Genomic DNA, 27,884 nt, shown 5'->3' on the forward strand with positions numbered 1-27,884 from the left:
TCTCTGTGATCTTTCTCTTTTCCTCATACTGGCATTTACCCAACTGCTCATGAAAAACCCAGGTTTCGCTTTTGAATCTTCTCTCTTGCTCACCCCACAATCAACCCATCATTAAGTTCTTTTGATTCTCCTTCAAAGTATAGTCCAAATATGACCACTTCACAGGGTTCCTACCATGACCACTCTAGTCTAAGCTACCACCACCTTTCGCCTATACTGCTTCTATTCTTGATCCCCTACATTTTATTATCTTTGCGGCTAGCAGCCAAAGAAATCATTTAAAAAGGTAAATCAGATCTCATCATTTTGCCAGATTCCTTGGAGAGGGCTTTCCTATGGCCTTATCTAAAATAACTATCATCCGCATTTATCCCTTTATCCTATTTTATTTGTCTTCATAACACCAATACTACCTAAAATTTTACTATATGTTTAATTTTTCACTTAGGTTTTGTTTGTGTTCCTCACCGGAATATAAGCTTTATGAAGGCAGGGATACAGTCTGCCTTGTTCACTGTTCTATCTTTAGCTCCTAGAAAGTGCCTGACACACTTGAGGTACTTAAGAGATGTCTATGGAAATAACGAATGATCGGATATGAGGGTTTTTTTTTTAAGACCTATGAATTATTTCACTGTCAGAGCTGAATAAGAAAATTCTTGGTCGAAGTGAATGAAGTATCTGGGAAGTTATTACAGGTCTTGATTTATGAGGACACTGAAATTTTGACTTTATAGATTAATATGTATAGTACTTTTCCTGTCCTTTGGCATAGCTGAAAAGTTAAAGTCATCTGCTCATCAAGTCATACTTAAAATGTCTTCTGAGATTACACATGGCATTATGGAAAAATACAAATGAGGATAACATCTCCTAAGCACACATTTAGTAAAACTAGTCAGAGATTGTGTTCCTGGAAGTTTCTTTTTTTCATTCTTCATCTTTAATAATCAAGCTACTGACTAGTAATGGTAGACTACATAATTTTTAGTTGTAAAGATGCATTTACATTGATTCATCCACATTCTTTAATTTAAATTACTTTGAGATTAATAACAAACATCTGCAAGGTGGTGGCCGGGATTATAAGCACAGTTTCTGATCAAAGAAGGCAGCAAAGCTAATTGGTCAACATGCAGGAATACTACTAAGTCCCTGGGAGATGGGAAAAGGAAGGAGAGATTGTTTCCTGTACCCTAGTAATTATTACAAGTGCGTTGTATCAAAACAGAGGGATAGGTATATAATATGTGAGGCCATGACGCTCATCAAGCAAGGCAATGGTTAGGCAAAGAAAGGTCGAGAAACTCTGTTCCAAACCAAGTGTGAATATGTAAGGAATAGGGGATACAGACTCAGCTACGATGAGAACAAGGTTTATGTAATCTTGTGAGAGATTAGGTGAAGTCATTTATCCTTAGCCCGTATGTCTTTGCAGGCTCAGTCCTACATTTCTAGTCCTTCTTCCAGGCCATTAAGTGATCAGTGAGCGATCTGAACACTGCCAATAATTCTTAGGGGAAATATAACCGTCCTGTTATAGAAAAGTTGTTCGAGTTGAAGCAGAGGGGGAAGGAGAAAATCTGACTCTAAATGGCAGACAGAACTGGGTTTTGCATGGCATTACATGATTAAAAAAAAAAGTAAAACAAAAGTCAAACAGCAAATTAGAGTGTTAGGGACTTAATCTGCATTGCTGAGCTCAGGACAAAGTCTAGAAAAATGGACTTTCTTTTCATGTGATTTTGAAGGACACTTTATCAAAACTTATCCAGAACAATGGGAATGGGAATCTGAAGTAAGAGAGTCATATACAGAGACTGGTCTCTCTAGATCATCTGATGTCTCACTGCCGATATATACTCTTTGGGAATTATTCTTGCTAGTGCTCTAGAACATGGTAGAGGTTTAAAAAAACTCATCATCTAGAACAAGGATCTAGAACTCTTCTGTTTAAGCACTCTTGAAGGGAAACAATTTATGGTCCCAAAGCAAACAAACACATACCTGTAAACTGGTCCTAACTGTTACAATTAGTTTGAGCCAAGAAGGAAATTTTCCAATCATTTTACTCAGAAATGAAACAATTGTATCCCCATAATCCGGTTTGTGAAATTCTGCTTCATTTAATCCATCAATTAGGATGATGAAATCTTCATCTGGGATTTTTCTCTCTGAGATAGAAAGAAACAGATTACTTAGTAATTACCAAGTGGATAACTGAGTTCTTTTTGGGTATTTGATCACATATCTGGGGAAAAAAAAATTAGAAAAGATCTCTTGAGTGTTTACTAAATGCTCAGGGTACATAATTTATTATAAAGACAAAGAATAATTCATCTAGTGAATTCATTTTGTTTTTACCAGGGGTGAAAGTTTTATTACATATGTAATGTATGAAGTGTATGTACCATCACCATCCTCTCCCCCATGTTATCAGTTGTGAGACAGCCTGAACATGACACTTGTGAAAATTTGCACATGGAAATTCATTTTTCTCCCATACTTGAAAACGCTGAAAAGAATGTGTTGGTTTTTTTTGATAGCATTAAAGAGAACAGAGTCACATGTTCCTTTGGGAATTCTCCCCTTTACCCCCCACCCCCACCCCCAAAAAGGCTTCATGTAAATGTGTAGTGTGAAGGAAGGGTGTGGAACAGAGAAAAGGAATCCCAGCCAAGAGAGAAATCTCAACTAGGCAGGTTGGATCTCAAGATCTTACAGAACGAGCAGCTTCCTAGACTGTACCTAATGCAGCTTCAATGGGACCAGACCCTTGTGTGATCTTCCCAGGAAGAAGGAGTCAATGGGAAAGACAAATATCTGCCACTTTTGTGTTTAGTTCCCCCCTGAACTCTATACTCTCCTAACTTGACAAAATCAGTTTAATCTTTCAGGGCGAGGCTGTAGAAAAAGGCTTCGTGGGTTTTCAGGCTTCCACTCTCTTTAAATGCTTAGTGATTCTTGAACCACAGTGAACAAATTAGAGATTAAAAAACCCCCAGGTTGAATGCACACTTTAGTACAAATGAATTGCAAATAATAAGTAAAAATTACTACATTTGACCCTTGTATAACATGGCTTTGAATCCACTTACATGTGGATTTTTTTTAGATAAATACAGTACCGTCCTGAAAATGTATTTTCTCTTAGGATTTTCTGAATACCTTTCTCTAGTTTACTTTACTGTAAGACTACATTGCATAATACATATACCATACAGAATATGTATTAATTGATTATGTTATTGGTAAGGACTGAGGTCAACAGTAGGCTATTAAAAGTTAAGTTTTTGGAGAGTCACAAATTGTATGCAGATTTTTGTCCATGTAGGTGTTGGTGCCCCTGACCTCTGGGTTGTTTAAGGATCAACTGTGGTTAGTGGGACTTGACAGCTTCTTAAGGGAAGAAAGCAGGGGGAAGAAAGGAGTCACTGGATACCTGAAAGGAACACAGGTTATATCTGAGGAGGAAAAGAGGAAGTTGGGACAGAAGGAAAAGTCTGTGGACTTCTGTACGAGATTGGCTCTTTTAAGAGTCAAGACCAATCGAAAATACATGTTTTGGTTTTCTATTTGAAAATATGCAGATTTTTTCCATAATTAATAAAACTTTCTATTTCCCCCCCAAAGTACAAGCTTTATATTACAGCAATTTAATTTCAATATCATAAGGACTATAAGTCAGTTCTTAAATTATGAAGAGTTTTGATCTGGTGACTCTTTGAAATGAACTATGGATTCCAGCTCTATTAACAAGGATTATTAATGAAATGGCATCCTTGATGACATAGTACTAAGAAAAAACATTATTCCTATAGGGAGTCTAAAGAATTAAGGAAGAGAAAAAAGTTGTTTGGAACTAAGAGACTGACCAACAAAACTGGGGGCTCTTATGTTCTTGATTTTGAGGACCATGGCACCCATAAGCGTAACTGTGTCTTTAATGTCCATGGAGGAATTTTCTTTCTTTCTTTCTTTTTTTTTTTTTTTTAAGATTTTATTTATTCATTTGACAGAGAGAGACGGCCAGCAAGAGAGGGAACACAAGCAGGGGGAGTGGGAGAGGAAGAAGCAGGCTCCCAGCGGAAGAGCCCAGACGTGGGGCTCGATCCCAGAACTCCAGGATCACGCCCGAAGGTAGATGCTTAACGACTGAGCCACCCAGGCGCCCCTCATGGAGGAATTTTCTAATTACATTCTGCTTGGCAGCTGTAATAGATGTCTCCCTTCTTACTGGGCACCATCACCTTGCCCCACCAAGTGGTGTACTGAAGCCATCCTGTACTGGTCCAGGAGAACCCACTGCAGTATTTTTAAGAGCTGATTGTTAAGCAGCTGGTAGCCTGAAATTGGCCGAGGTGGGAATATTTATTTACACAGTGGAAACTGGCAAATATTACAAGCCCTCCTTCTCCAGTTGGCTGTTAAAATTTTATCAGCACACCACTGCCTCCCCAACTTCAATTATACTTCCCTTAACTTTGCCCAGACTCCTTTGTCAGAAAGCCATGATTGGAAGTGGAGAAAAAGTCTGGTGATAATGCATCTGCTGGAATTTTCTTTGGGAAAAATATTTCAAACACATTCTTAAGTATAAAGATCAAGAACATGCTCTAAGTTATGATCTGGACATTTTAATGCATGAAATAATCCAAATGCTAATAAAACTAAATTTTCATTTGCATAAATTCTCAGATTATATTATTTATGCCATAAGTAAAGTAGACAATATAGCATTTCGTTTTTTATTTATTTATTTGACAGAGATAGAGACAGCCAGCGAGAGAGGGAACACAAGCAGGGGGAGTGGGAGAGGAAGAAGCAGGCTCCCAGTGGGGGAGCCCGATGTGGGGCTCGATCCCAGAACGCTGGGATCACGCCCTGAGCCGAAGGCAGACGCTTAACGACTGAGCCACCCAGGCGCCCCAGCATTTCTTTTTTTTTTTAAAAGGAAATATGTCCCACTTAAGATAATTATATATAGTTCTCAATCTTGGCTATTCCTCCACCCCTTTTTTTTCCTTTGCTTCCTTGAAGAAGTTACTTAGAAGTCACCTACTGGGGTGCCTGGGTGGCTCAGTAGGTTAAGTGCTTTCAGCTCAGGTCATGATCCCAGGGTCCTGGGATCAAGCCCCGCATTGGGCTCCCTGCTTAGTGGGGAGTCTGCTTCTTGCTCTTCCTCTCCCTCTGCCTTTCTTCCCCTGATCATGTTCTCTCTGTCTAAAATAAAGAAAATCTTAAAAAAAGTCACCTATTAATACAGGTGATATGAAGGAAGTATCAAAAATATCTCACCTGTTAAGAAATAAGGACATCATGTTTATTTAAGATTACCTTTTTTAGGGTTCAGAAGAATAAATGCAAAGGATTTCCAAATAGTACTAATATTATAAAACAATGAGATGTATTTCTAAAAAATTTCCTTTTCCTTTGCTAAATGATAAGGTATCTCAATTATAAATTTAAGATATGAAGCCTTAATGATCTTTAGATTTCACTTCTCAAATGCAACTAGCCTTACAAGAATGCTTCTGCATGATCATTTCCAAATGTCTGCAGGCCATTTAAATAAATACTCTATCATCAGTAGCTTTGAAAGATTTTATAGAGAAACAAAATTTTTTTTTTTTTTTTAAGATTTCATTTATTTATATGACAGAGAGACAGCCAGCAAGAGAGGGAACACAAGCAGGGGGAGTGGGAGAGGAAGAAGCAGGCTCCCAGCGGAGGAGTCCGATGTGGGACTCGATCCCAGGACCCCAGGATCACGCCTTGAACTAAAGGCAGACGCTTAACGACTGAGCCACCCAGGTGCCCCAGAGAAACAAAAATTCTAAAAAAATTGGGGACCAACAAAGGATTGCTGCTCCTTATTTATTATTATTATTTTTTAAAGTAAGCTCTCTAGCCAACGTGGTGCTTGAACTCACAACCCCAAGGATCAAGAGCTGTGATAGCAAATTAGTATCTCCTCTCATTGCATATTGGTGGCTGAAGCAAAAGCTCACCAGGAAACTTCAAAACTTTTCCGTTTGTTTTGTATGTTGTTTTTTATTATTAAAAAAATTGTTTTTTTGAGAGAGAGTATGCACACATGTGCGTGGGGGGGGGCAGACGGAGAGAGAGAATCTTAAGCTGGCTTCATGACCAGTGCAGAGCCAAATGTGGGGTTTGATCTCACAACCCTGAGATCATGACCTGAGCTGAAATCAGGAGTGCGATGCTGAAACAACTGAGCCACCCAGGTGTCCCTGGATGTGTTTTAGTCACCACACTTGTAGAACTTTAAAGTATTATGAAAATACTGACTTTCATTTAAAAAAAAGATTTTATTTATTTATATGAGTGAGCAAGAGAGAAAGAGCACGAGCAGGGGGAGAGGGAGAAGCTGAATCCCCCCTGAGCAGGGAGCCTGATGTGGGGCTTGATCCCAGGACTCCGGGATCATGACCTGAGCTGAAGGCAGATGCTTAAACGACTGAGCTACGCAGGAGCCCCATGACTTTCATTTTTTAAAAGAAAAATATACAGTTTGGATTCTAGCTTCTGAATCTAAACTGAATGTGTTTTCCACTGAACTCTCCTGAAAAGAAAGATTCAGCTACCTTTAAAAATCCTCTATCTTAAAAGCTATTGTAATAAAATTATTTATAGTTAATTGTGAAGATCTTAACTGTACACTTTGATCAGTTTTGACAAATATATATACTCATGTAACTAACATCCCAATCAAAATATAAAACATTTCCATGATTCCAGAAAGTTCCCTTAGGTTCCCTTCCAGTCAATTGTCAATAGGCAATCACTCTTCTATCACTATAGACTATATACACTTGCTTCCTTTGCTTAACATGATTTTGAGATTCATCTACTTCGTTGAGTATATTATTAGTTTGTTCCTTTTTAATAATTATGAAGTATTCCCCTGAGTGAATATCCTACAATTTGTTTATCCATTCTTCTGTTGATGGACATTTGGGTTGTATCCAGTTTTTAACTACTGTGAATAAAGCTGCTATGAACAGTCTTGCACAAGTCTTTTCATAGATGTATGTTTTCATTTCTTTTGGGTTAAATACATAGGCATAGAATTTCTTGGTCATAAAGCAGATTTATATGTAACTTTACAAAGAACTGTAAGTTCTTTGTAGTTTTCCAAAGTAGTTGTACCATTTTGTGCTCCCACCAGCAATGTGTGAGCGTTCCAGTTGCTTATCATTGTCACCAACATTTGATGTTCGACTTAAAAAATTTTAACTATTCTAGTGGGAGTAAAGTGGTGTCTCATTGTGATTTTAATTTGCATTTTCCTGATGACTAATGATGTTAAACACCTTTTCATGTGCTTGTAGGCACACTTGTGTATCTTCTTTTGTGAAATGTCTTAATCTTTTGTTCATTAGGATTATGTTGAATCTACAGACCACTTGGGGGAAAAATTCTAATCTACAAACATGGTGTATTTTTTCCATTTACTAAGTTCTTTAATTTCACTCTGCAATGTTTTGTAGCTTTCAATGTGGAGGTCTTATACATCTTTTGTTAAATTTTTTCTTAAGTATTTTGATGTTACATAAAATATTGCTTATTCCAGTTATCTAGTGCTGCATCAGACAGGTAGGGGTTACTCAAACAGCTGTGGGCTGAAATCATCTGGAACAAAAACTCCCATGTCAGGGCTAGTAACTGGAACACTTATGTGGTTTGTACTTCTTTACTTCTTACATGACAATGCAATCCTCCAAAAGCAAGTGTTTCAGTGAACAAGATGGAAGCTACATGGACGTTTATGACCTAGCCTCAAGGTCAGTACTATCACTTTGTAGTATTCTATTGGTTGAAGCAGTCACAAACCTGCTAAGATTCAAGGGGAAGAGACACAGACCCCCAACCCTGGATGGGAGGAATGTCAAAGAATTTACAGCCATCCTTTAAAACTGCCACACTACCAGGGCGTCTGGCTGGCTCAGGTGGAGGAGTACGCAACTCTTCATCTCAGGGTTGTGAGTTCGAGCCCCACACTGGGTACAGACATTACTTGAATAAATAAAAAGCTTAAAAAAAAACCAAACCTGCCACACTACTTTTTTAAGTTTCAGTTTTCAATTGTTTTCTGCCAGTATAAAAATACAATAGATACATGCATATTGGCCTTACAGCCTGGAGTTCCATATTTATTATTAGTTCTAGTAGGCTTAATTTTTCTTTTGTAGATTCCTGAGAGTGTTTTAGGTAAATAATCTACAAATAAAGACAGTTTTATTTCTTCCTTTCCAATCTTTACTATTTGCTTGTTTGCTTTCTTCTTGTGCTAGCTTGGACTACCAGTGGAATGCTGAATGTTTAACATTAGTGGTGTGACTGAGGGAACATTCTTGTCTTGTTCCTGAAATTAGGGGGAAAATATTTAACATTTCATTGTTAAGCTGTATGTTTTTTGGAGTTTTCCTTTTAGACTAAATTTTCTTCTATTCCTAGTTTGCAGAAAGCTTTTATTATTAATTATAATATTTGGCCAAATGCTTTACTACATTTATTGAGAAGATTATGTATGCATATGTTTTACATAAATATACATTTATATAAAGACATATAGATTTTCTCATTTATTCTGTCAATATGATGAAGTGCACTGAAAAACTTTCAAATGTTAAACTAACATTGCATTCCTGATCGAGTAGGACAAATTGATTTGTTATTAGTTTTTTCAGGATTTTGCTATTATGGTCATGAGAAATACTGATTTGTAATTTTCTTTTCTTACGAGATCCTTACCATATTTTGTTTTCAGCGTTTAACACTTGTCTAATAAAACAAGTTGAGAAATGTTCCCTTCTCCTCAGTTTTCTGAAGACATATGTGTATGACTGATATTTCTTCTTTATATTTTTACTTTTATTGTTTTTGCAGAAATATTATTTTTTCTTTAAATGTTGTAAACAATTCATCAGTGAAACCATCTAAGCCTGGAGCTTACTGGTTGAAGATTTTTTCCCTTCTAAATTATAAGTTAAATTAAATAGATAAGGGCTATTCAGATTTTCTATTTCTCTTTGAGTCACTTTTGGTAAGCTGTATTTTTTAGAGAATTTGTCCAGTTTATGTTGTTGAATTTATGTTAAAAATATGTTTATAATAACCTTTTCTTTTTTTAAAATTTTTTATTTTGTTATATTAGTCACCATACAGTACATCCCCAGTTTTTGATGCAATGTTCCATGATTCATTATTTGCATATAACACCCAGTGCACCATGCAATATGTGCCCTCCTTAATACCCATCACCGGCCTATCCCAATCCTCCACCCCCCTCCCCTCTGAAGCCCTCAGTTTGTTTCCCAGAGTCCATAGTCTCTCATGGTTCATTCCCCCTTCTGTTTACCCCCCCTTCATTCTTCCTTTCCTTCTCCTACTGATCTTCCTATTTCTTATGTTCCATAAATGAGTGAAACCATATGATAATTGTCTTTCTCTGCTTGACTTATTCACTTAGCATAATCTCCTCCAGTCCCATTATTTTTCTTTTAATGTCTATAAGAACTATAGTGCTATCTCCCTTTTATACCTGATGTTAATTTGAGGTTTTTTTCTCATTTTCTTGATCAGTCTTGCTAGGGGTTTATTCACTTCAAATATTAATTTTTTTTCTACTTATTGATGTCTGCTCTTGTTTTTACTATTTTCTTCTTTCTGCTTACTCTGGGTTTATTTTCCTCATTTTTTTCTAGCTAATTAAGTCAGAAACTTAGACATTGATTTTATACTACTCATTTTGAGATACTTTATTATTTCCTCTGTGATTTCTTCTTTGTCTCATGGGTTATTTAGAAGTATGTTGTTAAATTTCTAAATATTTGGGGATTTTACTTGTATCAATTTCTCATTTAGTTTCATTATCTCAGATAACATTTTCTATAAGATTTTAATTTTTTGAAACTTTCAGACTTGGTTTTATGGCCCAGAATATGGTCCTTGTGAACTTTAGAAGAAATATATTCTGCAGTTATTGGGTAGAATTCTATAAATGGTGAGTGGATCAAGTTGGTTGACAGTGTTGTTGAAGTCTTCTACACACTTGTTTTTTATCTGCTTGTTCTAATATTTACTGAGAGGTGTTAAAATCTCCAGCTATGATTATTTGCCTATTTCTCTCTTTAGTCCTATCAGTTTTTGACTCATGTATTTTTTCAGTTAAAAAACTTTTTATTTTGAAATAATTTTTCCATTCTTTTTTTTTTAACACATTTTTTTTTAAAGATTTATTTATTTATTTGTTAGACAGAGAGAGACAGCCAGCGAGAGAGGGAACACAAGCAGGGGGAGTGGGAGAGGAAGAAGCAGGCTCCTAGTGGAGGAGCCTGACGTGGGGCTCAATCCCGGAACGCCGCGATCACGCCCTGAGCTGAAGGCAGACGCTTAACGACTGCGCCACCGAGGCGCCCCTAATTTTTCCATTCTTTTAAAGAAATATTTATTAGTGAAGTACAGTTGATATACAATGTTATATTTGTTTCTGGTGTACAACAGTGATTTGACAATGATTCATGTAATTTGAGCCTCTGTTACTAGGTATATACACATTTAGGATTATTTTATCTTCCCAGAAATTGGTCCTTTTATGTTTATCAAATGGCCCTCTGGTAACACTTCTTGTCTTGAAGTCTGCTCTGCCTCACATTATAAACCCACCCCAGCTTTCTTATGCTCCATGGTTACATGGTATGTATTTTTCTATCCTTTCACTTTCAATCTGTGTCTCTGTATTCAGATAACCTCTCTTGTAGATAGTATAGTGTTGGGTCTTACTTTTTATTAGGTCTGGTAGTTTCTGCCTTTTAACAGAAATGCTCAGTCCATTTAAACTTAATGTAATTATTGATATGATTGACTTTAAGTACAGCATTTTGCTTTTTAAAAATTTAATTTGATTTTGCATTTTTGGTTCAGTTCTACTGCACAATGATTCGATATTTGTATACGTTGTAGAATGATGGCCACAAACCTAGTTAACATCTATCACCTTGCAAAATTACGAACTTTCTTTTCTTGTGATGAGAACTTTTAAGATTTACTCTCTTAGCTAGTTTCAAATATGCAATACAGTATTATTAACTATAGTGACCATGCTGTATATTTCCATGACTTGTAAACTTTGTTACTGGAAGTTTTTATCTTTTGACCCCTTTCTTTCATTTCTCCCATACCCCACACCTTCCACCTCTGGCAACCACCAATCTGTTCTCTGTATCTATGAGATTGGTTTTTTGTGGTTTTTTTTTTTTTTTTTTGGATTCTACATATAAGTGAGATCATACAGTATTCTTCTTTCTCTGCTTGACTTACTGCTTCTTTTTTTAGCAGCCTAATACAACGCTCATTTTATTTTTTTAAATTTTAATTAAAATTTTTTTTTAAATTTGAGTATAGTTGACACACAATGTTACATTAGTTTCAGGTTTACAACATAGTTCAACCCCTCTATACATTATGTGTGCTACCATCGGTCACCATACAACACTTTTATGATATCACTGACTATATTCTCTAAGCTGTGCCTTTTATTCCCAATTGTTCCATTTAAAAAAAAATATTCTGTTTTTCTTTCCTGCCTTATTAGTTGATAAAATAATTATTAGTATTTCATTTATTTTATAAATTATGTTTCTAGCTATTGCTCATGATGGGGATTTTGTTTTAAAAGTAGGAACATGGGAATCAGGTGGAATAATTAAATTCACTTGGAATAATATTTATCAATAAGGATATCTGAAGCTGTTTATGGAGACCCACATTAGCAGCAGATATATCTAGAAGCAAAATTGAAACACATGAGTCATGGCTGACAATCTAGAGCTAAATCTGCAAGCATGTGGATATTCTCCTTGAATGAGCTCCCTGAATGAGCCATAAGATGTAAATCCTCGTATCACTGTCCTTCCTTCAAGGCGCTCAGTATGTGAGCAATTTCTATGTTCACTCATTTGTTCAAAATTTATTTCTTGAAATGCCTATTGTGTTCAAGGTGGGGTAACCACTATGAAGGATAAAAGATGAATGAGAAAAGGTTCCTTACTTCAGTAGCATACAATTTAGTCAAAGGGATAGGATAGGTACAGAAATAACTAATTCTTAGAAAGCACCTAGTATCTGACATATAGTTCAACAAATGTTAGTAACAAAATTTAAATTCTTATTATGCATATAATAATGTGTTAAGTATCCTAAATTAAAAATAAAAATACCCCTAATATCGACTTGGAAGAATACTGTATCTTACTAGAGGGTGGCAGGGGGATCAGCAGGCCTTTTGTGAATGAGGTGGCATTTAACCTGGTTATTGAAAGATGGGTAGAATTCTGATAGAGATGTAAGCTGAAGGCATAACAAGAAATGGAACAATGAGCAAATGTAAGGAGGCAGGAACATGTAGGTGAGTGTTTAAGAACTAGTGAGTATTTTACATGTAAACACAGGATTCATACAGGTAAAAGTATATAGTAAAGCTGGAAAGCAGGCTGGACCTATGCCATCAAGTACCTTACACACTAGACTAAGAAACTGGAAGTTAATTCAGTAGGCAATAGGAAGTCAGGTTTCTGAACAGGGAAATTAAGTAATGAAAGTGATACTTTATGAAGCTTTATTTGGAAGCAGTACATAAAGTCTACAAGACTACGGAGGCTGGGGCAGAGCTTCCCTACCAGCAATGTCAAGAATGGGTTAGAGGTGTGCTTAAAAATGAATGTCTTTAGCCCTCAGGGTACTGGGGGCTTGGCACAGCTGTAACCTCAAGGCAAGTCATGTCTAGGTATAACGAGTTGCGATTTTTTTTATCTCAGTAAGCTATACAAATTTTTATAATTTTCTCAGTGTGCTATGATGTAAAAGTAGCACTAAACTAAAAAACCAGAGAAGACCAGGAAGGGTAGTAATACAGATATGATGCCATGAGCAACGGAACGGTTTTTGGGGTGACAATGACAGGAATGAATTTGAGATTGATGGATGTGAGAAACATCACGAAGGCAGAATTAGCAGGATGTAGGCTGATCATAGAGAAAATATACTTTAAAATATCTGTGGAGAAATTCCAAGGTTTAAAAACGTCTAGGGTACGGAGAAGCTAATAGGTAGTAAAGGTATAGAGAGGTCATCAGAGTTGAGAAGAGAAACTCTCATATCCAAGTAACCAGTATGGAGGTTGAAATAACCGAAGATGCCGGCCAGGAGAAAGGAAATTATAATCACTTTTTCTTACTGAATACCTCCAAAACCTTCAAGAAAGATATAAAAGTCTCTCAGGAATAAACGTGATTGCTCAGGAACCTCATGTTCACTCCAGTCCTTTTCTCTGGCTTCCACACTGATAAAACACTGTTAAGGGGATGGGGTAGACGTGAGTGAAGGAGGAGAGGCTTGAGGGAAGGCCACAGCTGACACTAGAGTTGCAGAGGAAAGAGGGAGGAAGGGCATGAGCACAAGAGGGAGATGGATTCCATTTTATTTTTTCCCCCACTTCTTAAAAATGTCTTAAATACCTTTTAAATAGTTTTTAGTGGAAAGCTGAGGTTTCGTATATACACAGTGTTGTGCAGCCATGGATGCCATTTAATTTACCTAACTGTGGAGCAAAAAAACAAAAGACAAAAGACAAAACCCAAACATAATGATGAGGAGGTTTCTAACCACACAAACGCCACAACACAGAGTTGGGAGCCATGGCTTTACTGATTTTTTGAACTCTACAGAAAGGACTAGAAGCTCTACTATCTTTAGTACAAGAAAAATGTATTCTATTTGGATGTGAGAATGAGAAATTTTAGAGAGAAAGGAAGAAGTAGCAATTCCTGTAGGAATTTTCATTTTTTTCAGGTAAAATCTTTTCTCTGTTAACCGTATCCTGTGGGACATCAGCTATGGCACATTTGGTTTTGGCAATGTGATAAAAATCACCATTTCTATGGCACACTCTGGGTGAACTTGGGCTCCAAAGCTTCCACCTTTCACCTTCTGTGCACCCCATCTGTACCTTTGTGGAGATTCTCCAGGGGCTCCAGGACTCCCCTCCGGAAGGAGGCCATGGGGTCTTGAACACAGGACCGAAGGCTCAGCATGCTCTGTAAATGAGGCTCCCGAAGAAGCTGCTCCCGATAGGCTGCCAGCTGAGGTGAGCGGCAGAGCAGGGCAGCAACATTGTGGACAAATTCTGGTACCAGGCAGGTGTAGGCATTATCTGCTTGGCAATAGTGATAGGCAACCACCTACAACAGAAAGATGAGAACGCAAACAGGTTTATCAGGAGCAAGAGCAACAGCCACGGTTACTGTATGATCATTCTCTAACATTGTCTTCCGTCTCCCCATTCCTCAACTTTTTCAAATAAAACCAAAAGCTGCTGTCTCAGAAACTGCCTGCTTTATCTAAGATCAGAAACTTGATATAATATTTCTATTACATACACATATCATAATTCACAATTAAAATTTATAAATGCAAATTGAGTTTTGGATTATAAGATTTCTTTGCAGAATTTGGGTTTTAGATTATAAGAAACAGGAAACAAGTCTGAGAATAAAGATTTACATTTATCTCTCTAATATTTATTCAGCATGGAACAGTACAGGAAAAAGTCCAATCTTGCAATAAAGTATTAGGAATAAAATGATCCCAGAAAAACCTTGTTAATCTCAATAAACACATGTATTTATTAAGTCCTTACTTTTTAAAAATTAATGTTGTTGTAAATAGCTTTATAAAAAATAATTCAGATTTAAGAATTATCATGAGTATTTTCTAGCACCCAGAGACGATGAGAATTAGATGACAGGAAAACGGAAATGACTGAGATTTTTGTTAGCTGCAGGTCTTAAATTCAAAGAACTTGGAAAATGTGTGAGTCTTAATATCATCCATCCATCTGGGCTGTCTGGCCGGAACTTGGTTTTAACCTGTGGGTTTTTTTGTTTGTTTGTTTGTTTGAATTTGCACAGAGCTCACTCCAAACCTTCTGGTGTTCTCTTTGCCTCAAGGGTAAGGGCAGAGGGTGATTTTAATCTGCAGCACCCTGTTGGCTCATAACTACTCATGAAAGTGAAGGTACACAGGAGAGAACATGAAATTGGCAGTGGGGATTCAGCTTGAATATATGGACAGCACTTGGCGTGGTGCTCAGTGCAAAGAAGGTGCACAGTGATGTCGGCTGATGCTGTCATCATCATCATTGCCTTGCCCCTACTCCTCTTCCTCTCCATCATCATCATCATCATCATCACCACCACCACCACCACCACCACCACCACCACCACCACCATCGAGGTTCTGTGTACTCTCTCTTTTATGGCTACTGGCTTTGTGCCTTTAGGCAGGTGAAAACTGCCCTGGGAGCCTTCATAGATAGTGTACTGGGACTCCAGCTCTTCTACCATCTCTCAGAGAACAGTCATCCACTAAATTGTTCTATTTTGAAAAGACTCCTGATCTATAGGTATCATTCTTGCTCTTTAACAAATACCAGAAATGTCACATTTTTTTTAAACACCTGAAATCCTTCTCATTAAGCACATAAGGAAAAATTTAATACAGGAAGTGTTACTATCCACAGAAAGCTGAGGATAGGAATTGCTTGTGAGTGAAGCAATGATATGTGACCACAATACGGAATTGGAAATGAGAAGTTATATTTTAAAAATCTCCATTCTTTTCTTTAGATAGATTGGTCATTGTTTTATTACCTATCTTAAGCACAGTGCAAGGAACCAAAGAGAAAACCTGGCAGCAACTGATCTGCCCTCTCAAGGAACAGTGAAGAATGTCAGTGGTTATATCCACATGGATACATATATCTACTTCATAAAAAGCAAACAGCAAACCTCTGAATCAATATGAACTTTCATCCTATTTTACCTTGATTGCTTCCACATGTCGAGGTGAAGCACAGCTGAGCAAATCAGCTGTAACTTACCCTTTACCTAAAGTAATGGGATAGAAGTTTGAAGATAAAAATTCTGCAATTTAGGAAAAGGTTTCTCTTACTGATTTTATTAAAAATCATCTGTGCCCTTGGCTGAATGAGGTTTTATCTAACAAAGGACGTTGCTAAAGTTACTCCTTCTGTGGCTACCTTTCTTTCTTTTATTTTAAAATGTTTCTTCAGCATTTCAAATAAAAAGTCTTGACTGCTTTGCAGAATTCAGGCAGAAAGACCATTCAACACCTTCACGATATCTGCACTGTGGCTCAAAATAGGTTATTTACTAGACATTTCAGAACATGCACACGTAAGTAACTGACAAACACAGGTGCATTTGTCAAACCTATTTGGTACTTCCTCCAAATTGTCTATTGACATCATCTACAACTTTTCCTACATATACAAATAGGAAACAAGTCGCTAATGTGGTTTTTTCCTTCGGTCTCTCATTGCACCAGTGTTCAGTGGTATTAGATTTTTCCCTATAGTTTTGAGAAAGTTAACATGGCCACCTATCTTCAGTCACTATCATTCCAACTTCTTGGAAATGATTCAGAGTAAGTCTGCCCCCAATAAATCAGCAGGTAGAATTCTCCTTGAATTCTTGTCTCTCAGGGTGATTCGCTGAAATTTCATTTTCAGCTATGCCTCTCATATTATTAATTTCTGTCCATTTCAAGGTTTTCTTATGTTAAATCCCTATACTTTTTTTAAACTTATGCCCCATTCCTTTATTTATTTATTTTTAAGATTTTATTCCTTTATTTGTCAGAGAGAGAGAGAGCAAGCACAAGCAGAGGGAGTGGCAGGCAGAGGCGGAGGGAGAAGCAGGCTCCCTGCCAAGCAAGGAGCCTAATACGGGACTCCATCCCAGGACCCTGGGATCATGATCTAAGCCAAAGGCGTCCCAAATCCCTAGACTTTTTTATTAAATAATTCTAGCCAGAGTATGTCTGATATGACCAGAATTATATTAATTCTTTGGGAAAGATAGTGAGTAAATTTTATTTATTTATTTATTTGCCGGGGGGTGGCAGAGGGAGACGGAGACTCTTAAACAGGTTCCACACTTAGCGCAGAGCCTGATGCAGGACTTGATCTCATGACCCTGAGATCATGACCTGAGCCAAAATCCAGAGTAGGACACCTAACCCACTGAGCCACCCAGACACCCGAATAGAAAGTAAATTTTTGATTACTCCTAAGAGGGAAGAAAGAAAAAGACAGGTTTGTAGGCTATATAGGCAAAAGACTGGAAGTCAGCATAGCTTTGGGTATAAGAAACTTTGATTTGGGGCCCCTGGATGGTTCAGTCTGTGGAGCACGTGACTCGAGCTTGGGGTTGTGGGTTTAAAGCCCACACTGGGTGTAGATTACTTAAAAAATAAAATCTTTAAAAAAAATAAAATAAAAAGCTTTGATTTAGTGCTGTATACAATAAATCATAAGATGAATTAAAATCCTCAACAAAGGGCCTCATCAAATAATTGGGTGGCAGCAAATCTGTCAGGGTTGTGTTAAAAATCCCAGGCCTTCACTCTCCAAAGACAGTTTTCTACTTCAAACGAATAATCTGTGACAGGATTAAGCTAATCTCACAAAAAGAAAAGGACAGCTCTGACTATCTGGAATTCATTTGGAATAAAAACTTGATTTACATAATGACCGATATTTGTACCATTTAAATTCTAATGTCGCAAATACCCATCCTTCAGGTGTGCTCTCCTAGTCTCACTCCGTGTCTCCTTTTCATTATCCTTGAATTCCCTCATCCCCAGCTGACTGACCTCTTGCTCAGCACATCCCTTCCAACACTTTAGTGTGGCTTCTAATATTTCCAGGGACCTGGAGGTTTAGTATGAATAACAACCTTTTCTTGCCTTTCTCTGTCCCTTAACTCTGACTCTAATCCTTACCCTGGGGCTGGAAGCTAAGAATAGCTTCCAGACTTGGGTTCTGCCTCAGTAATTTTCCAGCTTGGAGATTTTTTTTTTTTTTTTTTTGCAGTAGGACTTTTATTTATTTTTTAACTTTTTATTTTGAACTAATTTTAGACTTACAGAAATGCTGCAAAAGTAGTACACAGAGTTTCTGTATATCCCTCACCCAGCTTCTCTTTTTATTAATATCTTACATAACCATAGCATAATTATCAAAACTAGGAAACAACACTAGCACAATATTATTAACTAAAGGCATTATTCAAATTTCACTAGTTTTCCAATAATGCCCTTTTTCTGTTCTAAGATTCTATCCAGGTCCCTGTATTGCATTTAGTTATTTTTCCTCAGGCTCCTGTAGTCTGTAAGAGCTCCTGGTCTTTGTCTTTCATTACCTTGACACTTTTTTTTTTTTAATGTTTTTTAATTATATTATGTTAGTCACCATACAGTACATCCCTGGTTTTTTATGTAAAGTTCGATGATTCATTAGTTGCGTATAACACCCAGTGCACCATGCAATAGTGCCCTCCTTACTACCCATCACCAGTCTATCCCATTCCCCCATCCCCCTCCCCTCTGTAGCCCTCAGTTTGTTTCTCAGAGTCCACAGTCTCTCATGCTTCATTCCCCCTTCTGATTACCCCCCCTTTCTTTATCCCTTTCTTCCCCTACCGATCTTCCTAGTTCTTATGTTCCATAGATGAGAGAAATCATATGATAATTCTCTTTCTCTGCTTGACTTATTTCACTTAGCATTATCTCCTCCAGTGCCGTCCATGTTGCAGCAAATGTTGAGAACTCATTCTTTCTGATTGCTGAGTAATATTCCATTGTATATATGGACCACAACTTCTTAATCCATTCATCTGTGGAAGGGCATCTCGGTTCCTTCCACGATTTAGCTATTGTGGACAATGCTGCTATGAACATTGGGGTGCATATGGCCCTTCTCTTCACTACGTCTGTATCTTTGGGGTAAATACCCAGTAGTGCAATGGCCGGGTCATAGGGTAGCTCAATTTTTAACTTTTTAAGGGATCTCCACAGTTTTCCAGAGTGGCTGTACCAACTTGCATTCCCACCAACAATGTAGGAGGGATCCCCTTTCTCCACATCCTTTCCAGCAATTGTTGTTTCTTGCCTTGCCAATTTTTGCCATTCTAACTGGCGTAAGGTGGTATCTTAGTGTGGTTTTGATTTGAATTTCCCTGATGGCTAATGATTTTGAACATTTTTTCATGTGTCTGTTAGCCATTTGTATGTCATCATTAGAAAAGTGTCTGTTCATATCTTCTGCCCATTTTATGATTTGTTTATTTGTTTCTCGCGTATTGGTTTGAGAAGTTCTTTGTAGATCTCGGATACCAGTCTTTTATCTGTAGCATCACTTGCAAATATATTCTCCCATTCTGTGGGCTGCCTCTTAGTTTTTTTGACTGTTTCCTTGGCTGCGCAGAAGAGTTCATTTTATCTTTTGTTTTCTTGCCTTTGGAGATGTGTCATGAAAAAGGTTGCTTTGGCCGATGTCGTAGAGGTTGCTGCCTATGTTCTCCTCTACGATTTTGATGGATTCCTGTCTCACATCGAGGTCTTTCATCCATTTGGAGTTTATCTTTGTGTATGGTGTGAGAGAGTGGTCAAGTTTCATTCTTTTGCATGTAGCTGTACAATTTTCCCAGCACCATTTATTGAAGAGACTTTTTTCCACCGGATGTTTTTTCCTGCTTTATCAAAGATTAGTTGCCCAAAGAGCTGAAGGTCCATTTCTGGGTTCTCTATTCTGTTCCATTGGTCTATGTGTCTGCTTTTGTGCCAGTACCATGCTGGCTTTGTGATCACAGCTTTGTAGTACAGCTCAAAATCCGGCACTGTGATGCCCCCAGCTTTGTTTTTCCTTTTCAACAGTTCCTTGGCGATTCGGGGCCTTTTCTGGTTCCATACAAATTTAAGGACTATTTGTTTCAGTTCTTTGAAAAATGTCATTGGTATTTTGATCGGGATAGCATTGAAAGTGTAGATTGCTCCCGGTAGCATGGACATTTTAACTATGTTAACTCTTCCGATCCATGAGCATGGAATATCTTTCCATCTTTTTATGTCTTCTTCAATGTCTTTCAAGAGTGATTTATAGTTTCTAGAATATAGATCCTTTACGTCTCTGGTTAAGTTAATTCCAAGGTAACGTATGTTTTTTGGTGTTATTATAAATGGGATGGATTCCCTAATTTCTCTTTCTTCAGTCCCATTATTCATGTATAGAAATGCAACTGATTTCTGAGCATTGATTTTGTATCCCGCCACATTACTGAATTGCTCTATAACTTCTAATAGTTTGGAAGTGGATTCTTTTGGGTTTTCCATATAGAGTATTACGTCATCTGTGAAGAGAGACAGTTTGACTTCTTCTTTGCCGATTTGGATACCTTTTATCCCTTTTTGTTGTCTGATTGCTGTTGCAAGGACTTCTAGTACTATGTTGAATAATAGTGGTGAGAGTGGGCATCCTTGTCGTGTTCCTGATCTTAAGGGAAAGGCTTCCAGCTTTTCCCCATTGAGAATGATATTTGCTGGAGGCTTTTCATAGATGGTTTTTATGCGATTGAGGAATGTACCCTCTATCCCTACACTCTGAAGGGTTTTAATCAGGAAAGGATGCTGTATTTTGTCAAATGCTTTTTCTGCATCCATTGAGAGAATCATATGATTTTTGAATTTTTTTTTCTGGATAAAATCTTAAGACACTGATAGATTTGCGAATGTTGAACCACGCTTGCATCCCAGGGATGAATCCCACTTGGTCATGATGGATAATCCTTTTAATGTACTGTTGGATTCTATTAGCCAGGATCTTGTTGAGGATTTTGGCGTCCATATTCATTAGGGAAATCGGTCTATAATTCTCCTTTTTGATGGGGTCTTTGCCTGATTTGGGAATCAAGGTAATAATGGCCTCATAGAATGAGTTTGGTAGCTTTCCTTCTGTTTCTATTTTTTGAAATAGCTTTAGGAGAATAGGTATTATTTCTTCTTTGAATGTTTGGTAGAATTCCCCAGGAAAACCATCCGGGCCTGGAGTTTTGTTCTTTGGAAGGTTGTTTATCACTGTTTCAATCTCTTCATAATTAATTGGCCTGTTTAAAAAATCAATTTCTTCCTGTTTCAGTCTTGGTAGTTTATAGGTTTCCAGGAAGTCCTCCATCTCTTCCAGATTGCTTAATTTATTGGCATAAAGCTGTTGATAAAAGTTTCTAATGATCCTTCCCATTTCATTGGTGTTGGTTGTGACCTCTCCTCTTTCATTCATAATTTTATTAATTTGGGTCCTTTTTCTATTCTTTTGGATAAGTCTTGCCAGTGGTCTGTCAATTTTATTAACTCTCTCAAAGAACCAGCTTCTAGTTCTGTTGATTTGCTCTACTGTACTCCTGGTTTCTAATTCATCTAATCTTGGTCAACTGCTTCCTCGTGCGTGGATTAGGCCTGTCCCTCTGTTGCTGTTCCAGCTTCTTGAGGTGAGAATATAAAAACTGCATTTTAGATTTTTCTATTCTTTTGAGTGAGGCTTGGATGGCTATGTATTTTCCCCTTAGGACTGCCTTTGCAGTATCCCATAGGTTTTTGACCGTTGTGTTTTCATTCTCGTTGGTCTCCATAACTTGTTTAAATTGATTTTTGATTTCCTGGTTTATTGAATCATTCCTGAGTAGGATGGTTCTTAGTCTCCAAGTGTTTGAGTTTCTTCCAAATTTTTCCTTGTGGCTGAGTTCCAATTTCAAAGCGTTGTGGTCTGAGAATATGCAGGGGATAATTTCAGTCTTTTGGTATCGGCTGAGACCTGTTTTGTGTCCCAGAACATGGTCTATTCTTGAGAATGTTCCATGGGCATTAGAATAGAATGAGTATTCTTTGGTTTTGGGGTGTAGTGTTCTATATATATATCTATGAGGTCCAACTCGTCGAGTATGGCATTCAGAGCTCTTGTTTCTCTGTTGATTTCTTGCTTAGGTGATCTGTCTATTGCTGATAGTAGAGTGTTGAGGTCCCCTACTATTAACGTATTTTTATTTATATGTCTCTTTATTGTGGTTAAGAGTTGGCTTGTGGGGGTGCCTGGGTGGCTCAGTCGTTAAGCGTCTGCCTTCGGCTCAGGGCGTGATCCCAGAGTCCTGGGATTGAGCCCCACATCAGGCTCCTCCGCTGGGAGCCGCTTCTTCCTCTCCCACTCCCCCTGCTTGTGTTCCCTCTCTTGCTGGCAGTCTCTCTCTGTCAAATAAATAAATAAAATCTTAAAAAAAAAAAAGAGTTGGCTTCTCTTGCTGCTCCCCTGTTGGGGGCATATATATTTATAATTGTCATATCCACTTGTTGGATACATCCTTTAAGAATAATATAGTGCTCTTCTGTGTTTCTAACTATAGTCTTTGGTTTAAAATCCAATCTGTCTGATATGAGAATTGCTACCCCAGCTTTCTTTTGAGGTCCATTGGCGTGAAAGATGGTATTCCATCCCTTTACTTTCAGTCTGAATGTATCTTTAGGTTCAAAATGAGTCTCTTGTGGACAGCAAATGAATGGGCATGACCTTGACACTTTTGAAGTGTACTGATCAGTTATTCTGGCGAATGTCAATTTGACTTTGTCTGATGTTTTCCTCATAGTCCAGCTGAGATTTCTGGGCAAGAATACCACAAAAGCAATGTTGTGTCCTTCTCAGTAGATCGTATCATGGGGACCACGATGCTGATGTGTCTTGTTACTGGAGACACTGACCTTGATCACTTTGGTTAAGGTAACGGTTTCTGCCAGATTTCTCTACTGTAAAGTTATTCTCTTTCCCTTTGTAGTTAATAGATATCTTGCGGGAGACACTTTGAGACAATACAAATCCTGTTTCTCCTCAAACTTTTGCCCACTGACTTTAGTATCCATCAGTGGATCTTGTCTGCAACGATTATCACGTAGTGTTTGCCTGAGAGTGATGTTCTATTTCCTCCCTCTTTCCTTCTACATTTACTATTATAATTCTACTGGAAGAAAGAGCTGTCCCTTCTCCCCCATGTATTTACTTGAGTGATTTAGTAAATATGGACTTATTTTATTCCATTGGTTATATCCAATACTATATTTATTTTGTTGTTTACTTTGTTCCAGCTTCAGTCATGAGGATTTCCTTCAGGTTGGTATCTGTGTCCTTTCAAGAAGATACACATACAAAAATTGTGAGTATACACTGATACCTCAGATTTCAATCCAGTGCCACCTGGCTCACTTTAGATATCCCTTTCTTCATTTGTTAACCTCTTTCTCCAACAATGAGAAACCTGGGGTTGCTATTTACGATATTTTTATATATCCAATCAATTCTAATATATACATGTAGGATTTTCAGAATTGCTAATAACCATACCCCTGTGAGAAACACATTTATTAATCAGAATATAGCATTTAGGCACAGTTCTTTTTGTCTTTAGCCTTACAGTATTCAGTCAAGATGCTGTCTTCCAAACTGCCTTCTTCATTGTGGTCATGTGATTCATTTGACATACAGTTAGGTTTGGGGCACCTGGGTCGCTTAGTTGGTTAAGCGTCCAACTCTTGATTTTGGCTCAGGTCATGATCTCAGAGTTGTGAGGTTGAGTCCTGCAATGGGCTCCACACTCATCATGGAGTCTGCTTGGGATTCTCTCTCTCCCTCTGCCCCTCCCCTCCGCCCTTGCGTGTGTGCACTCTCTCACACTCTCTCTAAATAAATGGATAAAATCTTGAAATACAGTTAGGTTGCGAATGTTGGCATTCCACTTTGGGCTCCCCCCGCCCCCAACCTACTGGTTGTTTTTAATTATGTTTTGGGTATGTGAAACATCACTATATTTCTAAGAGTCACAGATATACAAAAAGATACGTGCAAAGGAATGTCACATCCCTCTTCATCTTAATGGGTACCCCATTTCCTTTACCCATTTCTTTCTATTCTCCATTCCCACCCACTGCTTTAGGTAACCAGTATCTTTTTCCTTCTGGTTTATCCTTCCTGTGTTTCTTTTGCACAAATAAGCAGGTACATGTGTATTTTTTTTATATCCCTTTTTCTCTTACAGGAAAGTCGGCATCCCATAGTTACTTCTTTGCCCTTTCCTCCCCACCTAACAGCATGTCCTGAATATATCAATGATAATTACTGATATATAAGAACTGGCACTAAGAACTTTGTCTACTGAACCAAGAGGTTTTTCATAGACACTTTTATTTATTTATTTATTTATTTTCTTTAAGATTTTTAAAATTTATTCGACAGAGATAGAGACAGCCAGCGAGAGAGGGAACACAAGCAGGGGGAGTGGGAGAGGAAGAAGCAGGCTCATAGCGGAGGAGCCTGATGTGGGGCTCGATCCCATAACGCCGGGATCACGCCCTGAGCCGAAGGCAGACGCTTAACCGCTGTGCCACCCAGGCGCCCCTCATAGACACTTTTAATTCACATATATTAGCTTACTTCATCAAAATACTAATTGATTTGAAAATCTTACTGAAAAGGCTTCTGCTTACTGGTTGTTATAGTGAGAAGCAAGATTGATGGCTTCTGCTCTATGGTTCCAAGAACAAACTTATATACTTAAAATGTAACACATGGCACAATTACCGGGATAATAAGGTGCCATTTCTTCTACAACATTTACTATAAACTTAGAACTATCCTATCTCTAGGAGCAAACAGGTGCGTTTATATTTTGCTTCAGGAAGAAATAATTGTAAAATTTAAAATATGTTTCTTGAGTAAGGGTAAATAATCACTAATTTCCTACTTGCAATATTTAACATTTTCCAAATCTTGAACATAAACATCGATTTTAATTTAAAGGGCCATTTCTTATACAATGTTTAATATAAATTTAAAGATGTCTAGGCAAAATAAAGATCTATTTACATTTTGCTTAAGATTGAAATGATCATGGAATTTAAAATGAGATCACTTCTTAACTGTAGTCACTAATTTCCTACTAACAATATGTAACATTTTCCAAATATTGAACATAAACATCTTGAGACTTTTTCTCTTGATGAGAGAGAGAGACTAAGTAGTGACAATGTGGGGAGACGTAATTCCTGGAGCTCTTTTCAGCACTCATCACGATCTGACATATTACATGTTTGTTTATTGGTTTTCTCCCACTGCGAGAACATGGGCTACGTAACAGCAGGGACTGTGTCTGTTTTGTTCACTGCCTTAACTTCAGTCTTGTATTAGATGCATTTCAAACATCCATTCTAAATGAGTAAATTGATGATGATGATGGAAGTTCAGCATTCAATGTATTTCGAAGGTGATATTTATTCTGATTCTTCTAAAGAAGAAGCAGGAGCTAGTTTATACAAAATATTTAGAAAAAAGCAGATGTCTTTTAAAGTTGCACTGAGTTAGCAATGAATATGAGGGAAATATGAGACTGTTTTCAAAAGCCCAATAAGTGGGGATAGTAAAATGTAGTTGGGGGAAATATGCTGTTTTGAGCTCTGGGCTGGACTGGATTTCTATGAAGAAATTAGAACCTTATGATATTACAGATGACTCCCTGTTCCTCATTACCAATTAACCATGACAAGAGATTTCTCTGAATATTGGAAACAGACACCTTTAAACTCTTGCTCTTCTCTTGAAAATCCTCAAAAATAAGGAGAACAAGAAAGAGACATGCAAACTCCACCTATAGGGATATCTATCTATAATCTCAGATTATAATATCTAAGGTTGGAAAGTGGATGTAGGATTCATAAATGACTTAACAGATAGGAGAAGGTGCAATAAATGCCTGCTGGAAGTAATGACAACAGGACTAGGCCAGATCATCTGTAAAACCTCAGAAAAGCATAGGAGTTAGAAGCACCAGGTACTATGGAAGATGGGGGTGAGGAAAAGAATTGAAAACACAGAAATTATTTGAAGTTTATAAAAGGGGCAGTTAGATCTCCAGACAACCACACCCATCCTGCCCAGCCAGGTAACTATCTTCCCCAACACCCACAGGAAAGAGAATTATATTCACTAGAGGAACAAAACCAGGGAGAACAGACTTAGGGATATCAGACACAGAATAGGTAAGGGTCAAGTGCGGGAGTGAAAACGAAGGACTTAAGTAGAAGTCTGCATACTGAATGATGAAACTCTAGCTCTTCTCTTGCCTAGCTCTAGATATATACCCAAGATATATATCTTCCAGGAAAGAGACGTGTGGATTTTTTGCTAGAGAAGAACAGCACAAGGGAAAAACTTTATGAACACTGACTTTTGGGCATTTCTAGTAAAGGCTGGTGGGTCATCTTACTGTTATATAGTTAAGCTCTCTATACATATAAGCTTCCAATCAGTTTTCCAGTGCCTAAGTACAAAGGAAGAGATAAGAGAAAATACTGCATCTATAAAACAAGAACAGAATGCTATAAAAAAGAAGGGAACAACTAGGGCAAAAGAGTTACTGGAAATTAAAACTATGATAGCCAATCCTTGTGAAAGCACTGGAAGGTAATGCTGAGAAAATGTCTTAAAGGTAAATAAAAAACCAAAATAGAAAAACAAAAGTAGAATACAGGAAAGAAAGCTAAAGAAAACTAGAGTATCAGTATAAGAAATCTAATTTTTGATTAAAAAGAGTTGTAGAAGGAGAGAACAGAGCAGATGGTCGTAATAAAATTATCAGTAAGTAATACAAAAGCATTTCCCAGAATCAAAGAGTATCACCAGGGCTTGCTAGGTACCAACAGAATAAATGGAAAAAAGGCCCAAGAACAATGGTGATAAAAAAAGAAGATCCTGAAAGTTTCTGGAGAGAAAGAATGGTATAAAGAATTAGAAATAAGGGACGGCTGGGTAGCTTAGTTGGTTAAGCGTCTGCCTTTGGCTCAGGTCATGATTCCAGGGTCCTGAGATTGAGTCCTGCATCAGGCTCCTTGCTCAGTGGGGAATCTCCTTCTCCCTCTGCCTCTGCTCCTCCCCTGCTTGTGCTCTCTCTCTCTCTCTCTCATTCTGACGAATAAATAAATAAAATGTTTAATAAAAAAAGATTTAGGAATATCATTTAATAACAAAATTATTAGAAGCTCAAGACAATGGAGCAATGCCTTCAAAATTCTGAGGGGAAATAATTTTTAACCTAGAATTACATTATGTCAAATAAATAGTAATGTATGAGAATGTAATAAAGATGCTTTTAGAAACATTAAATTTTAAAAACTTACATCCCATGCATTATTTCATAGGAATCCACTGGTGGACGTGCTCCACCAAAATGAGAAATAAAATCAAGAAAGAAGATGATGACATGGGATCAAACACAGAAGAGAAGGAATGGGAATTTTCAGGATAACAACTAGGTGGGGAGCCTCGAGAGCATCCTGGGTCCAGGCTGAGCTGGATGGAAGGCTCTGAGATAGATGTCTCAGGGGAACTGTAACTGATTTGGAAAACTGTACTGAGAGGCATTTTACAAGCTATTAAGGATTATGGATTATAGCTATAGATCTGAAAAAGAATAAGCAAATTTTACTTTATTTTTAAGTTTTTAAAAAGTAGGTTACACACCCAACGTGGGGCTTGAACTCACAACCCTGAGATCAAGAGTCACATGCTCTACCTGCCAAGAATAAGCAAAATTTATGGGGCACCTGGGTGGTTCAATCAGTTATGCATCTCCCTTTGGCTCAGGTCATGATCCTGGAGTCCCAGGATCAAGCCCCATGTCTAGCTGCCCGCTCATCGGGGAGTCTGCTTCTCTCTCTCCCTCTGCCCCTCTCTGCTTGTGTTCTCTCTCTCTTGCTCACTCTCTTTCTCTCTCATATAAATAAATAAAATCTTAAAAAAAAAAAAGAATAAGCAAAATTTAAATTGAGGCATTTCATAACCCCAGAAAAAACAAAATTGCTCAGGAAGGAAATGTTATCCTTGGTTCCACAATGAACCATATGTACACAGTACT

General features: G+C 37.6%; 1 protein-coding gene across 5 annotated transcripts in view; it reads right to left on the bottom strand.

Annotated features, from left to right (window-relative positions):
• TANC2 (tetratricopeptide repeat, ankyrin repeat and coiled-coil containing 2) overlaps positions 1-27,884 on the bottom strand; it is a 359,716-nt gene that overhangs the window by 60,142 nt on the left and 271,690 nt on the right. For all 5 annotated transcript variants that reach the window (XM_057318084.1, XM_057318083.1, XM_057318081.1 and 2 more), the window contains 2 exons: positions 14,033-14,264; positions 2,008-2,174 (listed from right to left, as the gene is read on the bottom strand). In XM_057318084.1, the coding sequence (XP_057174067.1) occupies positions 2,008-2,174; positions 14,033-14,264 (399 nt within the window). The remainder of the gene's footprint in view (positions 1-2,007; positions 2,175-14,032; positions 14,265-27,884) is intronic.

This window comes from Ursus arctos, unplaced genomic scaffold, assembly GCF_023065955.2.
Source record: "Ursus arctos isolate Adak ecotype North America unplaced genomic scaffold, UrsArc2.0 scaffold_24, whole genome shotgun sequence".
Lineage (NCBI taxonomy): Eukaryota > Metazoa > Chordata > Mammalia > Carnivora > Ursidae > Ursus > Ursus arctos.